At 38.3% G+C, this 16,823-nt stretch overlaps 1 protein-coding gene across 5 annotated transcripts in view; it reads left to right on the top strand.

Annotated features, from left to right (window-relative positions):
• Positions 1-16,823, top strand: part of LOC115619744 (E3 ubiquitin-protein ligase KCMF1) — a 51,863-nt gene that overhangs the window by 17,770 nt on the left and 17,270 nt on the right. For all 5 annotated transcript variants that reach the window (XM_030512529.1, XM_030512530.1, XM_030512528.1 and 2 more), the window contains one exon: positions 7,463-7,630. In XM_030512529.1, coding sequence (XP_030368389.1) covers positions 7,463-7,630 — 168 coding nt within the window. The remainder of the gene's footprint in view (positions 1-7,462; positions 7,631-16,823) is intronic.

Here is a 16,823-nt window from a genome sequence, read left to right as displayed (position 1 = left end):
TGGTTTGTGTTTGGTGTCCCAGCAGTGTATTTTGGGAGATGTAGGAACTGCAGATTTGTATGTAAAATGTGGGGGGGGTTTTTTGGGGGGGGGTTTTTTTAATTAGTTTTTACTGTGTAGAGGGAATGTTTATTTAATATTGACAAGTAATTGAGGGCATTGTGTGTGTGCTTGTACAGAACTTTCATTGTTCTATTTCAGGTCAGAGTAAATGAGCAATATGTAAACCTCATCTTACAGAAGTATTGGTACAGTATCTCCTTTTTCAGTGATTTGGTACTTGAACAAATTAACTTTACAACAGTTTTTGGACAGTGAGCAATAAATTCATACTGATTTTTTTTTTTTGTTGGAATTTTTTTAAAGGTGATCTTTAAAAGAAGGCTGCATGCACAGGGATTACTAGTTAGCTGCTAAGTCATTCATATGGGGTTGTAAGAAAACAACTTCTCTTTGCAAAGGTGATACAGAAACCACCAGGGTTTCTGGGATCTGTGTTAAAAAATTAAAATGTTCACTTGGTGCTTATATTTGCACTGGCAGTGGCAAAATTGTTCTTGACCTGCTGTCTGAATGTCATTGGTGTCATGGGATGCCATCTACTGGGCAGTATGATTGGTATGTGAGAGATAAGTAGAACCTGCCAGTGGGAGTAGTAAATCCTAAAGTAAGACTAGTTAAGAATGTTTTTATTAAGATACTGAGCTACAGATACCTTCCTAGAATTTCAGTATGTTTTTCAAAGTTGTAAAAACAGCTCTACTTGTTATGGTTAGATATTGTGCCCTTCCTCTCAAAGTTGGATCTGGAGAAGAGATGTGGAGTGACTTTTTCTGTATCCAGTTAATACTTGATGGTGTTTTAGGGAAATATAAATGGTTGTAACATTTTATTCTTTAGCTGATTTTAATACTACACTATTAAAATAATTTGTGTAATCAAATAAAAATGGATTGACTGACAAAGAAGACGAATTCATGTTAGGAAATGGCAGAATGAAGTTAACTAGCACAACTTTGTTTCACCCCTTACATGCAGGCCTTAAGATAGTAAATTCAATTACCTGGCCAGATACCAGTTTGTGTCTGGTATGCTCCTCCCTGACTGCCTTGGTGCACAGGGATGGACTGCTCTGAGGGTGACATGTGTTCTGTTACACATCTGAAACAGAGGAGGCAATCACCTGTGAGGTTCTCATTGCAGTGTCAGAATTAGAAGGCATGACAAACAAATGAATTGGGGAATTCCAGAGATAAAAGGACATTTACATGGGAAAGGCAGGTGACTCTTCCTGTGGGGAGTGCTGGCTCACTCTCTCCTCCATGATTCTCGAATAGTGTTGCATGTGTTTTGCAGTGCTTACTAATCGCTTGTTCCTGATGCTGTAGATGACTGAAACTGTTCTGTGTGTAAATTCCACAACTTGGGATGCACAAGCAAAAATGGAAAACCTCTTTTTGGTAGCAGGCTGACAGATGGTCTTGTGTTAGGACCAAGGCTGGAACTTGCTGGGCAAGCCATACTGCTCAATTCTTACTTTTTACACCAACTCTAGACAAGTACCAAACACTGTGCAAGTGGTCTTCATGAAACTTGTTAACAGTGGGGAGATAAGAGAATTTGGGGGTTTGTTTCTATTCCAGACTGTGAAGACAAAGGAGTGCTGTTAAGAAAACAAAAACCTGTTGGCCCTTCTGGTCTAATGTAGACCTGATTCCCTCTCTTTTTTCCCCCCTTTCTTTCAAATTCCAAGTCAATATCATTTCTGCCTGCAGCCTGACTCCTGCTAGTGGTTTTTGCAGACATGCTAGTCTGGTTGCTTTTGCTATAGAAAGATATTGTGTGTTCAGCCCTGTTGCACACAGGATGTGTGAGGGGATGGATCCTTTTTAGTCACTTAAAGGATATTGTGTGTGAATTTTCTGTTCATCACTTGGAGCTGCAAGGATGATGGAGTGTGCTCTGTGTTGCAGGTCTTCTTGATGTTTGTTTTCACAATCTGCTTTAGTAAATACGTAAGAAAAAAGTAAACAAAAAATCAAAGTTCTATGGTTTGGCTGAATTTTTGGTCAAGCTTTCACAGAAACAACAGAAGTTTATGTTCCTAGAAATTAACTTCTCGAATTAGGTAGTATTGTGTGTTAAGAGATCAGGCTATTAAGGAAAGAAACATTTGGCTTTTTTTTTTTTTTTTTTTTTTTTTTAACATTCTCAAATGGCATATATTTTCATAACTTCAGTCTTGGAAACAACTGCTTAAGCAGAATATCTTACTTAAGGCCTGGGATTGCCATGTGGCATGTATACTACAGGTGGGATAGTTGATCTCCAGCGAATTTATTTCAAAAACCAACCAAACAAAAAACCCCCACCAAACCACTGGAAGAGCATTTTACCCTGAAATATATCAGATGCATATTAAAAGTAGTGTTAGTTGTTATATTCAGAATATAAAAATAAATGCAGTACACAAGTTGCAACATTTTCTACCACAAAAGAGGCAGTGCAACTTTGTAGTTTTCACTTGCATGGTTAAGTTGGGTTTTTTGAAAGTGGGAGCCTTAAAGTTTGTCCAGTCTCCTTGAAATTCAGCGGTACTGTTGCATGTAATCCTGTCAGTCTTTGAGAAGGATGAACCCCTTTAGTACTTCAGGTAGAGTAGGAAAAAAATGCTTGAAGTAACTGGCATTTTCATTCTGGAGAAGAAATCATTAACAGACTAATCTTGTATTTATGTTGGACATGAAAGAAATTCAATGTTTTGATTACTGAATTAAAAATGGTACCTGAATTACAGGCCAGAAGGTTTGCTTTTGGACACTTAGCTGCTGACAGGAATGTTAAATGGTGAAACTGCCCGTGAACTTAATGCCTTCCATTCTGTTGCTAAAAACAATGGAATTTAATTCTCGGGGATAGCACAAGGATTAAATACTGCTCTCAGGAGTTAAATGTTGATGTCTTAACTGTTTGAATACTTCAGATGCAGGTTTTATGTGTTTTAAATGTTTTCTAGTGATAAATGGATGGCATTTTCTCTGAAATACCTAAAAATTGTTATGTTCAAAATATTGATAAAGTGTAGCAGCTCACATTATTTGAGGCACGAACATATTCCAGTGCCTGTATGTAGCTTATCTTTGACTATTTGTTCTTCATAAGAAAAAAAACCTGATGATTTTTCCAGTTTCTTGGGTCATTTTTATCTGGACCAGATTATTGGGCTTTTAATAATATTATTCTGATTTTTTCCATGGTGTCTGAGGAGGCCAAGTGGGGAAAAAATGCTTTCTTCTGTTACAAATGGATATAGTTTGGGACATTCAGGACACTTTAATTGATGTTATACCTTAGCTTTGCTTGTTTATAATAGTAAAATCAAATTAATTCTGATGCATGTAGTATTTGAACCACGTGTTTGTCCAGGGGTATTCTCTCTATTATGAAATCAGATTATGTACTACCTATAGTCTCTGTTAAACCCAGAAGTTGCTTTCATTTTAGTTAATTCCTAGCAAAAGTAGTTCTGTCATAAGAGCAAATTGTATTTTGAGGTCAGGATCAAAGTATGAAAAGTATTGTAGAAGGGGGTTGTAGTTTTTTGTCCTGGTTTGTTTTTTGTTTGGTTGGAGAGGGGTTTTTTTTGTGTATGTGTGTTTATTTGTTGTTGTTTAATACTTCTATTCAGCATGCTACATATAAAATACTTGTGTGTTGGGTATCTCCTGATTCATTTAACTCAAAATGTGAGTGACTGATACTTCATATTTTGAGGAAATACTGCTTGAAGAAGCTTTCAGAACCTGGAATTTTGATAGTTAAAGTGAACCAAAACTCCTTAGGCTTTTAGCACAATGCTACCCTCTAGTGGAACAGTGTTGCGTTAAAAAACACCCCAAATCTTGTCAGTGAGCAGCAAGGTTTTAATTAGACTTGATATATGTTAAGCAGTATATGTGGTTACTTGTATACCAATAACAAAGTAGAAGAACGTTTGAGGAAGCCGCCTGTATCATCTAGGCTAATGAAATTGTTGCTTTGTCAAAGGTAAATCAAAAGTTCGCATTGCATAGCGTTTAGTTATGGGTTAGTAGGATTTCATTCAAGGATTCTTTTAAGTCGTTAGTATTTAGTGTAAGTCAGAAATGTATGCTCGGTATCTAAACCCTTGCTACACGTTGTTCAGGCTCTTCTGGTTATTTGCTTTTGTTCCCTGCTTCAAAGTGAACCCCTCTAGACCATGTTTTCTTCTCAAAACCTATGATTAATATGGATGCATCCAAATTAATCTGACATTCTTGAGTCTGTAACACAACCTGCTGTATTCGCAAATTTAAGGTAAAAACAGGGAAATGTTGGATAGGCAGCTAGTGAAAGACATACTGTGCTGACTGGAATGTGTTACAATTTGTGTTGGGGTTTATGCAGGGAAAAGAAATGAACTTTTGGAATTTCAGTTATTGTAAAGATTAAAGTAAAGAAAGCAAAAACAAAATCAAAGCTTTGATAAGGAAGTGTTTACTATAGTAAAAAGAATAGGGCAGGAGGAGATTATTTGCCTGGGTATTTGTTTCCAGATCCCAGGTTGGATAGATGGGTGAGGTTTTGGCAGCCAAGTAATAAGCTTGAAGAACAGGAAAAACTGCAATGGACCTGACTTGGGTGAGACTGTTGTAAAAAGGGAAGAGTAAGAGATGTAACTTCTGTAAAAGAGGTCCTAGTGGAATTCGGGGGAGATCTGGGGATTTAAGCATGGGTTTAGCTCCAAAACTGGGGGGTTTAATTATCATTTTCTCTTCTGTGCTTTTCTGTGCTTTTCATTTTCTGCTACACAAAAGGATATAAAAGTAATACAAAATCATAGAATGGTTCAGGTTGGAAAAGACCTTAAGATGATCTAGTTCCAACCCTCTCTGCCATGGGCAGGGACGCTTCACACTAGACAACATGGTGCTTCTCCTGCTGTCAGCCTGCTTCTTGAAGGGGAGAGTGTGGTAGCTGTGGCAAAATGTTAACCTTGCAAAACGTAGAAGGCATGCTGTCTCTATAACTCGGTTACTCTATTGGTCTGACTTCACCAGCCATAGTGATCTGTTATGTTAATGTTAAGTTTTTTCTGTTTGAATCAGACTGTAGACTTTCTGATAATTGATCATAAGCAAAATTCATGTGTTGTTTGAAGACCTTGCTGTACATTTCCACTGGAAATGTTCTTAAGTTTTAAATTACCACATTATGTTGTGATTTATGTTTATGGCTGAATTTTTCCAAAGTTAATATCGCAACGTTTAAGGGGGTTGCAGTTTGGAATGATACGAAGAAGTATTGGCATTAAGAAAGCCTATAAATGAAAACTTCTTAAAAAACACGTCTGTCTTCAAGTAGCAATGGTGTAGATGTTTGAGAGAACATGTACAGGAGGAGTTTGTTGCAAGGAGGTTTATATCTTCATTAAATCAACGGTTTTGAGCTTAAAGGAAAAAAGTGGGGAAAATAAACTTACTGGAGAACCATGGCATAAATACTTCATCTGGGAAGCTGTTAGTGTCTGACACAGAATCGAGGTCAAACTAGTCTGTTTATTTCAGTGTCATATCTAACTTGCTGATCAACTGCTTTCCAGAAAGTTTAGTAGGCAACAAAAAGACTTGCAGTGCTGCCAATAACGATTAAGTATTTTGTGTATAGCATGTGTTGTTGGGGAGATACGGATGTTGCGTAGATAAAATTTTGTAGATCTCTATTTTGGGGGGACGGGGGGGAAGCAAACCAACCAATTGAAATAATTAAATTCATTCTATGGAGTTAACAAGCAGACGTTCTCAGAAGTTAGGTCGCAGTCAGTGTCCAAATCAACAGATTGTTACAGATCCTTCAGAATTTATGGATGAAAAGCATGTCAAGTGACAACGATTGACCCCCCCCCCCCCCCCCCCAAAAACCCAAAAACAAACAAACAAAAAAAAACCCACAAAAACCAAAACCAAAATTAAGGGGGGGGGGAACCTCAACCCCAAAAAAACCTAAACAAACAAAAAAACACAAAACACAAACAACTTTGAAGATGGTAACAGGGCCATCCTCCTTATTGTAGTTCTTTGAGGCTATTAACAATGATTCTTGAAATATTTTCTTCTAATACACTATTCCATGTAGGGTGACGCTTTGAAAGTAGATTCCGAGTGAGGCAAATAAAGAAATAGGTTCAGTGTTTGTATAAGCACTGTGCTTGGATGTTAGAAATCATTAGATAATGCCATAAGCTATCCCCATAGGTAAAGAAACTAAAGGAAAAAATGGTAAAAAAAATTTTATCCACTGTTCATCTAAATGGGATGATTCAATTGTTCAAACAAGTAGCAGAAATTTAAAAGAAATTGCTTCTTGTTGCATTCCGTATTATATGTGGTAAAGTTTTTGTTCAGATGCTGCAGAGTGGAGTAGCACAATAAAAAATGAAAGAAAAATAAATATCTGTAATTAACACCAGTTTTCTGGCAGTTATGCTTGAAAAAATAGAGGTGGCTAATGTGACTGTTTCATTCTGGCAGTTTTTTTTCTCTGAAGTTGTCTGTGCTTTTGCCAAGCTATGAAGAACAGATCGTAGCTGGTGCTGAAAGAGGATGTTGATCGAAATCCTGCATTAATTGTATGCACTGGTATCATTGGTGGAGACCCGTAGTTTGCTGCGACAATTGAAGGACGTTTGTGTTAGATTTTCAAATTATAAGATGGTGACACCTCTCTTGCACTTAACCAAGAGTCAACTGAAACCACACATTAAAATGAGAACCTTTGGAAGCTATAAAGCCTTTCTCTGACATATGCAGTGTGACTACCTTACAGTGCAACGTCGGAGCTTAAAGAAATAGGGTGGAGAGAACTTATGCAGCCTGACTTCAATTAACACCTTAACTTTTTTCTGTTATTTAAAATGGAAAAAGGTCCTAATCTCTACCCCACATATAATGACAGGGATGGTTTTGGTGTTCTTCAAAATTAAAGTGGAAAGTGTGAAAGGAAAGGCTGAAAAGCTGGTGCATTTTCACCAGTGGTTGATTTGCTTGTTGTTGTTGCTTTTTCCTCTTGATCAGCCATTACACAGTTCAGCTTTTAAGAGTTCTGTTTGGCCCAAGATTCCTATCTGAACAGTCTAAACACCAGTCAATACTTCTAGGTGCCTGTAGGAAGGTACACCTGAAGAGATTTTATAGCTTTAACCTATTATTACTTCAGGTGCTTGAATTTGCCCTAATTTTACTTCAAGAATTCAAGATTCTAATTTTTGGAGAGTAGTGTATTTTAAAGACATAATACATTAAAAAATTCAGCCTTGTGCTAGCTGCACATGTCAGAAATGACTGGCTCCTTTTAATTGTTGAGAGGCAATAGTTACAAATCTGCCTCTTATTAAAAATAAATGCATTTACTTCTGTTTTAAAGCAATTTTATTTGTTTACAGGTGTCAGCTGTGATGCATGTTTAAAAGGAAATTTCAGAGGTCGACGATACAAGTGTTTGATTTGCTACGATTACGATCTGTGTGCAACCTGTTATGAAAGTGGTGCAACAACAACAAGGCATACAACTGACCATCCAATGCAGTGCATACTAACAAGAGTAGATTTTGGTAAGTGATAACTTCAAACTCTAGTAATTTTGCTGCTGTGTTGTTGTCTACAAATGTAATACGGATTTTCATGTTACTACTTGCTAATCGCATCCCCCATTAGCACACTGAAAATAAGAATAAGTTCTCCTCTTCTAAAAAAGCAGGCATGTTTTCTTTGATTTTAACATAGAAGAACTGGCTTATATATTTGTTTTTAATTGGTGCATATATATTTTTAATCTTATTTTGGCCTGATGACAGCAGGTTATCAGACTAATAAATATACTTAATAACAATGACTACTCCTCATTAATTTCCAATTCAGATCCTGTGGCAACCTTCTCCCCGCTTTATGCTTTACTTAAGTGCCACAGTGTACAAGCAGAAAAATCCTGGGTAGGTTTTGTAGGAATGTTATTCACTGGTGGCTTAAGTGGGACTGTAGGTATAACAGGGGCAGTGATAGGCTGTACTGAGTATGAAAGATCAGTGTCCAGGACTAGCATGTAGTCTTTGTGAACTCCTTTGAAGATACACTAACTTAAGAATTATTTCTGACTGTAAAGCCATGTCAATATTTAAAATTTAAAAAAAGGTTCTTGTCTTCTAACCTGCTTGTTGCTTCTATTGCATCATATTTGTAACAGGTTGTAACTTAGATATCTCTGTGACAAACCATTGCTCTAAGATGTTGCTGATCCTGGATATATATCTTGGCTTTATGCTAAACCCATGGGGCTAGCATTTTAATAATTTATTTTTGAGTGATTCTGGCTGTATTATTCTTTACCTTTTGAAATTTTTAAATATGGTGATTTCTGAAAAGCTGAATGCTTATTGTAAATTACATCTTTACCTTTTCGATTAGAACAGAAGTAAAATCTAATATATAGTGTTAAATATTAGAGAATAGGTACGTATAGAAACATGCAGTTGGTTTCTCAAAACAGCCTTTGAATGAAGATGTCTTTTTTTTCTTTTAATTCTCAGGCCTTTGCTTGCCCTCAGACTGCCTGTCATGACTTCAAAAATCCAGGCCCTGGGAATCCAGGGTTTGGAAGAAAATTCAGTGCATTATCGAACATGTGTGCTACCATTTTAGCTTGGGCTTTTCTTTTTTTTTTTTCTTCTTTCAGTAATAAGGTAAAACTATGTACAGTATATTAAATCAGGATTCTGGTCACTGTTTTAGATGCAGAGTTCATACTTCACTTAGTAACTGTTATTCTAGGGTCTTGCACATGGGCTAAAAGGACAGCATTACTGTAAATATTAAATGCTCATCATAGGGACTGAAACATGCTTGCTGTGAAGCTGTAAGCTAACATGAAAGGTCAAAGCTTTCAGCCTACTACAGTGAGGAAATTTGTTCTAATCTCTTTAAAAATGCCTATCATCAGAACAGAACCCAGGAATGTCTAGGAAACATATTTTTTCTTGCAACTTGGATATTTCTCTTTTGGAAGTCTTTGATAAATGATCTTTTGCTTTAATACATGTTATTTTTATATATTGTGGGGGTTATTTTTTACTATTTAAGCGTGCATGGGTCATACACATGGTGAGGTGGAGAAAGGTTCACAGTAAAGTATTGAGATGGGTAACAGGATTCTAAGGGTTACTTCTGCATTACTTGGTGTTTATGCTACTGTGGCTTTTTAAATAAGAGTAAGAAAACAAGCTGTGGAAGTTTCATATGGCTTGATTATCTGAGCATTGCTCCCACAGAACCAGTGTTGGGGAAGAAAAAGCTACTGTAGCTCAGCTCTGCAGCGAGACTCCTGGTTTGATTGATGCAGTAGAACAAGAACAGCAAAGAATACATCACCACCAGACTGTGAACCACAGCAAAGCTAGATTGCACTCAAGTACTAGTGACCTTGTAAGCTTATACACTGGAGAATGAATAATGGGATATTTGCAAATAACATATTCCTTAAGGCTCAGGAAGATCCGTGACATCGTTCTTAATGTTTTTCTTTTACAGTTCCTTGTAGAATGTAAGATATAAAGGATTGTGCTTTTACTGTATTGCACAGATACTTAGAGAAACTATGGTTAACTTTTCAAAGGGCCTTGTGTAGCCAAGGGGGTCATGTGAGTTGGAGGAGCAGCCAAAAAATCAGGAGCTAAGGAATGCTAAGTTTAGTTAGAAAATCAACAATGAATGATAGAACTAGTCTAGAATGACCTATTTCAGAGTTGTCAGGATAGCTGTACAAGTGAATATTAAAAATCACCAAAGAAGCAGATTTTAATGGGTTACAAGAAAATAATCCCTACGGGAAGATTTGCAATGTAAAACTAGCATAGAAGTAATGAAGTCTTCAGTCACTTCCTAGTGACATGGGAAGTCAAATGAGAGAAGAGTGTTTCCTAATGTGTGAGAGTATGAGTAGGGAGTTTTGCTAAGTAAGGAAAACTTCAGTAGAAACACAAAATGGAAGGTTGTTAGTATAAGTAGGTGTGTAAATTGTAGTTTACCTGGCCATTGACAAACTCCAATACTGTTGCGTATAATTAGGTTTGATTCAAAGGTATGAAAACTTCTGAAAACAAACAAAACCCCAAATGCTTCTAATAGGAGTAAACTTACAATTTTTGCTGATGGTGGGGAGAGAAGTGGATAGTTGGTAAAAGATGAGTATTTTACCAGTGGGAAGGAAGCAGAGTGGGAGAATCCTTGCATTGCAAAATTGATAAAACTGATGCAAGCAACTCAGAGGAGGTCAGTGTCAGTTTTATGATTTTTAGAAGTGTGTGTGGGCATCAATGAGCCATTCTCTCAAGGTGCATCTGCAGCTGATGGAAAGGACTCTGTATGTCTAGTTCCCATCACCTTTCTGGCCAGCACTATGTGCAGATAACTGGAGTTTGCTTGAAGCTGTGCCCAAGTTCAGGTTTGTAGTAGACGGCTAATCACGAGTGATCCTCTGTCTAAGATTGCTTCAGCATAGAAAAAGTTAACATAATGTTTACCTCCATGAAAATACTGGTCAGTGTTTAGGGTTCGTAGGTACTGTAATAATGTTGCAGAGCATAGAGCAAGAAGATGGACTTTTTCAGGTGCTCTGATGAAGCTTTTGTTGTCATCTTGATATTTTTTTATGTATTTTCTTTTTCTCCTTGAGACTCTGGACTGGTATAAGAGCCCGTATGAGAACACTGAAAACAAAAAGCCCTAGTGATTTCTGTCTACATGTGTGTTGACTCTTGTACCATCTGCTTGGCATATTTGTCTTTCAGGAGCCAGCATATGACCGAGTATTAATTTTGAAGCAAGATAGGATCCAGAACAGCAGCAGTACTTCTGTTCTTCAGTCCCCAGAAAAGACACTGGAAGAAATGCTTTAACACATACACCAAGAGTGACGTGCTGCTGTAACAGGGACTGAGCTTAAAATAAAATATGAAGTCTCACATGTAATGACAAGTGGCCTCTAAAGCACAAATCCAATTAGTTTGTTTCTGAGGGGTCAAAGAGTAGAATCATAACAGGCCTTTGTAAAGACCAGGAGTGTGCTTACATGGCAGTCATTGTACTTCTGTGCTTTTTGTAGGACAGTTTGTCAGGACAATGGAGAAGTTCAGAGCAAATTTCACAGTTTTCTTTTTCCCAGAAAAGAATCCTAAGCTGTTAGGATGCTTTATGATTTTAAGCATGTGGCTTGCACATTACCCCTGGCATTTTAAAGGGGTTATACTGGCAAAGAAAGTAATACAAATTTTTAGTAGCATTCTCTGCCAAGATTGTATTGCTTTTATTGAAGTACAGAACAAGTGTACCCTTACTTGTTAGCTGAGGTGCTTATGTGACAGAAGATCTTGCCACCTTTTGTACTTAATTCTTAGACAAAGGGAGCTGCTAAAATAATGGTTACCTTGATAATATGTAGCGTGAGGTCTAACTGGATTCACCAGAACTCAGCTTGAGGCTTTGGTGATTTATTTTTTTTTTTCAGTCAGTAGAACGAGTGCACATCATGCTGTTAAGTGCATATGTTGTTAAGTCAGAGCATCATTGAATACTGTAGTTCGTGTGGAAAGAGACCCTGGAGGTCATCGGGTCCAACCTTCTGTTGGAAGTAGGAACATAAGTTGAGCTATCCCATCAAGGCAAGTCTTGAATATTTCCCTGAAGGGATGTTTCACCACTTCTGGGCCACCTGTTCCAGTGTTCAGTTCCTACACTGAATGTTGGGGTTTTTTTTTTCCTCTGAAGCAGATTGTGCCTGCAGCCTGTACTATGCTTCCTTTTGAAGGGCATACCTCCACAACTACTTTTTCAGTATAAGAAGTTGGAGATGAGATCCATCTTGAGCTTTCTCTAGGGTGGATGAACCTCATTTCTTCAACTAATGTCAAGTTCTCCAACTGTCTTGGTGGACACAAACGTGTGTGCATGCACGCAATATAAAAATACCTCCTAGCTCCTCTCAATTTTATTTCAGTATCTTTCTTGACGTGGAGAGACCAAAATTGAACCCTGTATTGCTGGAGTTGCCTAACACATGCCAAGTAACATGGGTAATCGCATCTTTTGATTTGGTGGCTGTTCTCTTACTGATTTAGCCCAGGCCATCATTTGCTTTCTGTGATGCAGGGGCACACTGCTGTCTTATGTTTGGCTTTCTGTCCACTGGGATCCCCTGGTCCATTTTAGCAGAGCTGTTTCTCAGCTCACTGAACCCTGCCTTTGAGCAGCAGCTGCTGTTTTGGCACTTACCAGTACTGTCAGATGAGTTGCAAATCCTCTCCTGTTTTCATTAGCATCTGTGCTTGTTCATGGCTTCAGCATGTGCTTCTTGCTGTTGGGGAGCAGCAAGACCAGGACTGCTCCATAAGGGATAAAAAGCTGGGGCTGAGAGCAGCAGCCATAGCAGATGCAGAGGCAGTGTCCTCACTGTCAGGGTGTGCAGGGCAGGGTCTTGTTGACAAAGGCAACAGACAAAGCTAGTATAACAAGTTCTGAGGTCTGTGCAGGGAAGCCATCGAAGGCAGGAAGATGGCTGGGAGCTGCTGCAGCACAGTTTGTGGCCAGATCATCAGAACTTAAATGTAGCCCATGGGCAGAGGGTGTATGTGGAGATCTGCTTTAAGGCTGGTCAAGGCACTAAGGTCTGCTGGTCAGCTCAGGGCCTGCTGGGGAAATAAAACACCCAGCTGCAGCTGGGCAAATAACTGAATACCTGCCATGTAATCATTGTCAGCCCCAGCAGTGTGTCTCTCACTGAAGCAATTAACCCAAGCGCTGTCTGGCTGTGAGGTTGAATACTGAGATTGGCAGCTGATGAAACTACATGAAGAAAATTGGAGAATGTGCTGTTTCTTCCTGCTGGATATAGCCATACTAGAAACTTGCTGGAAGTTTGAAATAGTGATGCTGGAAGGAATGAGCAGCAGTTTCCAGGTTTGCCTAAGCTGGCATTTTACTCTAGCAAGTGTGGCTCTTGCGCTGTCTTTCTAGTGAAAGGGGAGAATTCCAAGTGAGGTAATAGAGATCCCACTTGTTGAGAGGAGATTTCTCCAGTGTGTAAAGCAGGACAACATTGGTGATTAACAGAATATTAGTCTGGATAAGTATTAAGCTTATCACTGTTTATCCTTGTTTCTTAGGATCAGTCATAATTCTGGTTGGAAGTGATCTCTGAAGGTCTCTGGTCCAACCTTCTTCAAGCTGTGAGGTCAGACCAAGATAGTCAGGGCTTTGCCCACTTCAGTCTCAAAAGCATCCATGAATGGCACAGGGGCTGTTTGGGTATTGTGTTCCACTGCTTGTCTGTGTGGGGGAAAATGTTTTTGCTTATGTCCTCTTGTCCTCCTCTACTGTACACTGTGAAGCTGGCTATATCTCCTTGATCCTATCTCTGAAGGTAAGGGCAGCTGTTAGGTGACGCAAAGCTGTCTGTTTGAGGCTGAGCCAGTGCTGGCCCTGTAGCCTCCCTCGCAGGGTGAGTACTCCAGCCCTGCCATCTTAATGGCCTTCTGCCTAATTGAGACTTTAATCTGATGTCTCCCTGTAGTAGGATGCCCCAAAAGAGTTGCAGTGCCTGGATGAGGCTGACATGGTCTGATCTGAGGGGATCACCCCTACGCACACCCATAGAGCAGGGGCCAGCTCTATGGACCCTGCTGGCCTCTGCTCACCTTGCTGCACACCCTGCACCCAGCACCATCTCCTCAGAGCTGTTCCCTGGCCCGGTGATATCACTGCCAGGTCTGCCTGCATGGAGCAGGGCTGGGCTGAATTCTGTAAGATTCCCGTTGGCCCATTCCTTTATGCAAATCTTTATAAATAGGAGGCAAGCATTACTTCTTGAAGTTTGTAGCAGAGTATTACCAGGTTTTAGAATGTTTTTTTGTTCAGAAGATCTGCAGCAAAATGGAGCTAATGGCATTTTTAAGGGTAATAAGATTTGAATAGTATGGCTGCTTGATCAGTGATCAGTGATACAGGAATAGATATACTTTGTAAAATGTGGTGTGTTGCCAAAATTTAGTTTCTTCAAACATTGGGGAAAAAATCAAATACATACAGCTGAACTTGTATAATACCAACATTTTTATGTACATGTGTATATCGAATCAAAATTACATTACTCACATGAAAAAAAATTAAACTAAAGTACCTGACTGCTGTGTACCTTTGTAAAGAAGTATGTTTTAACAGAAAATAAGAACAAGCTGTTATAAAATGTAGTCCTGAATGATCTCTTTGAAAGATAGATTTTTATCTAAGGAATCCTACCGTACTTCTATCCTATTACTAACCTCCTGGTGGGCTTAAGAATGTGTTACTTAGATTTAAATGTTAAATACAAGCAGTATGTAGCTATAGATGGATGGTAAAATGAAACAGCTTATATTTTGGTTGAGTTTTCACATAAAATTTGGGGGTTGAGTGTTTGTGTGGGGTTTTTTGTGTGGTGTGTTCTTCCCTGCTCCCAGAAAAAGCTGTAATATCTAAACACTGTTGAGCTTCGAATTGAACTTCACAAACTCTTGTTAGGTACTCTCTAAACAGTATTCTGATTCGTTTTCTCCTTTGTATTTTTCCTTTAACTGATAAAGCAGTGGGCAATGAATCTTCTCCTAGAGAGATGTGATTTAGTCTGGTTCAGTTTACTAAGCAACCTTGTCTTCCTGGCTACTTTGAAAAGAGGGCTTTAGAGGTCCAGAAGAGTTTGAAGAGTTACGTGCTCCTGGTTTTGTGTAGGAAGGTATCTGGAAAGAACCAAAATACATTATCTGGAAGATTTCTTTGTGGCCAGAAGGGATAATTCTTTGGTTGTGGGCCAGTTGCATCATAACAGTAAAACAACTGTAAGTTAAAACAGTAATACACTTTTAGGTTGCCTCCCTTCTGCAGCCATGGAGGCATTGCTGCTTCTTTTTATTCTCATACTCGTCTAGTTGTTAGGGTCTTCCTTAGCGAGTGAGCCATTGGTGGTCCATAACATGAGTGTATGACTGTTCCTAGTTATGATACACTTGTGAAAATGAAACAGGTGGAGAAGTATCCCTTCAGAAACTTCATTGCTAAAATTAGGCACAAAGGTTCATGAGATCACTTAATTACCAACCTCTTTTTTTTTTTTTTTTTTTTATTTTTTTAAATTATGTCTGAAAAGAAAATGTGTCTGGCGGCCTGTATTTCAGATTTAAAAAGGGATAGATTTGTATTGCAAGAGGTGGAGAGATATTAAAGTTGAGGGGAAAAAAGAGAGGTATAAACTTCTAAAGGAAAAACGTTTAGATTTGCCAGTAACTGATTTAACTTTTGACATATGCTTTCCAGATGAAGGTATGTTTATTTGGCATGTCCATATTTGTTTGTGTATTGTGAGAAAGATGTAGAAGGAGTCATGAGTGGGAGAACATGCAGGAGTATAATCAGGAGGCTGGAAAGAACTCAGATTTTTTTTTTTTTTTTATTTTTCCCCCTTTTTTTTTGTTAATTAATAAATGGGTTGTGTTATCATGTCTAAAAGCAAAGACCAGAAACACAGGATTTAAGAGTACTCATCCAACCTCTATGCTCTGTGATAGAACAGTGTGTACTTACTGCTGGAATTCTTGACATCTGGACTGAGCTAACAGCATATACAAGGAAAAGAGATTTTTACCTGCATGCTAATCTGTTTACCACTCCCTTCAGATTGTTTGTGGCCCTGTGCCCTTTGCTCTTTTGCAAAGTTGGCGTTGGTACTTCTGCTTTACTTGAAAAACCTACATGAAGTAGTGAGGCTTATAGGTAGAGGGGTTTGGTCCACCTGACAATTTTGAGGGACTTTTTTTCTTTTTAGATAGTTACTTGCAGAGTTACTTTTATACACAAATCCAGCTGAAAAATCCAGAATAAGGTGATTTGCCCTTTTTTTCGTTAGCTTGCCCATTTGAGTCTGTGTGTTGTTTCATTCCTTTCAGTATGTAAGATGCCAGGACTTGGATAATTCCCAGAAATTAGTCTGCTCTGCTAGAAAGAGTCCTCAAAGAAAAATTTGGCTTTTGGTGTTCTTGTGTATTTGTATGTGTATGTTTGCAGTGATTTTTCCAATCAGTGAATAGGTGTTGAATCATCATCATGAGGATCATACCAAAGCTTGAGGGGAAATGAGAGGATCAATTAAACAAACTGTCATTAGCTTTTGATGTGTTTGTGACTGTCATTTCTGCTACTCCCACAAGTACGCAGAACTTTTTTGCAGAAGTTCTTGTTGCATTATTGAGTTTCAGAGAACAATATAGTATTTAGACATGCTGTTTCGGGCAGATTAAATGCAGTTAAATTTGGAATTCTTAACTATTCAGTTCAAAAATTTGGCCATTTTATTTGCTTTGTTACCAGAATCTTTATTTAAGTTCCAATTCTGTTACATCTTTAGGACATGTGAAAAGTGAGAACTGAAGTTTACATTTTCTCTGTGCAAAGGCACTGTAGAAGTAAGAATGCTTTTAAAGCTTTCCTTTTTGCTATATATGTAACAACTTCTGTAATAATTGTGCTTTAATTAGAATTTTTCTTCATCTAATTGCAAGGAGGGCTCTTTCAGCAGTCCTCATTGGAACACTTTGCATTCATCTGTTCTAGACAACCATAATTTTGAATCCTTTGCCTTACAGGTATATTTTTCTGAAAGAATATCTGTTCCAGAGTCTCTATAGCTGGTCCATTCACAGACTGGTTTAGGAACTGCTTAAAACATAGTCC

The sequence above is a fragment of the Strigops habroptila genome, chromosome Z (genome assembly GCF_004027225.2).
Source record: "Strigops habroptila isolate Jane chromosome Z, bStrHab1.2.pri, whole genome shotgun sequence".
Lineage (NCBI taxonomy): Eukaryota > Metazoa > Chordata > Aves > Psittaciformes > Psittacidae > Strigops > Strigops habroptila.
This window is presented reverse-complemented; position numbering and strand designations above follow the sequence as displayed.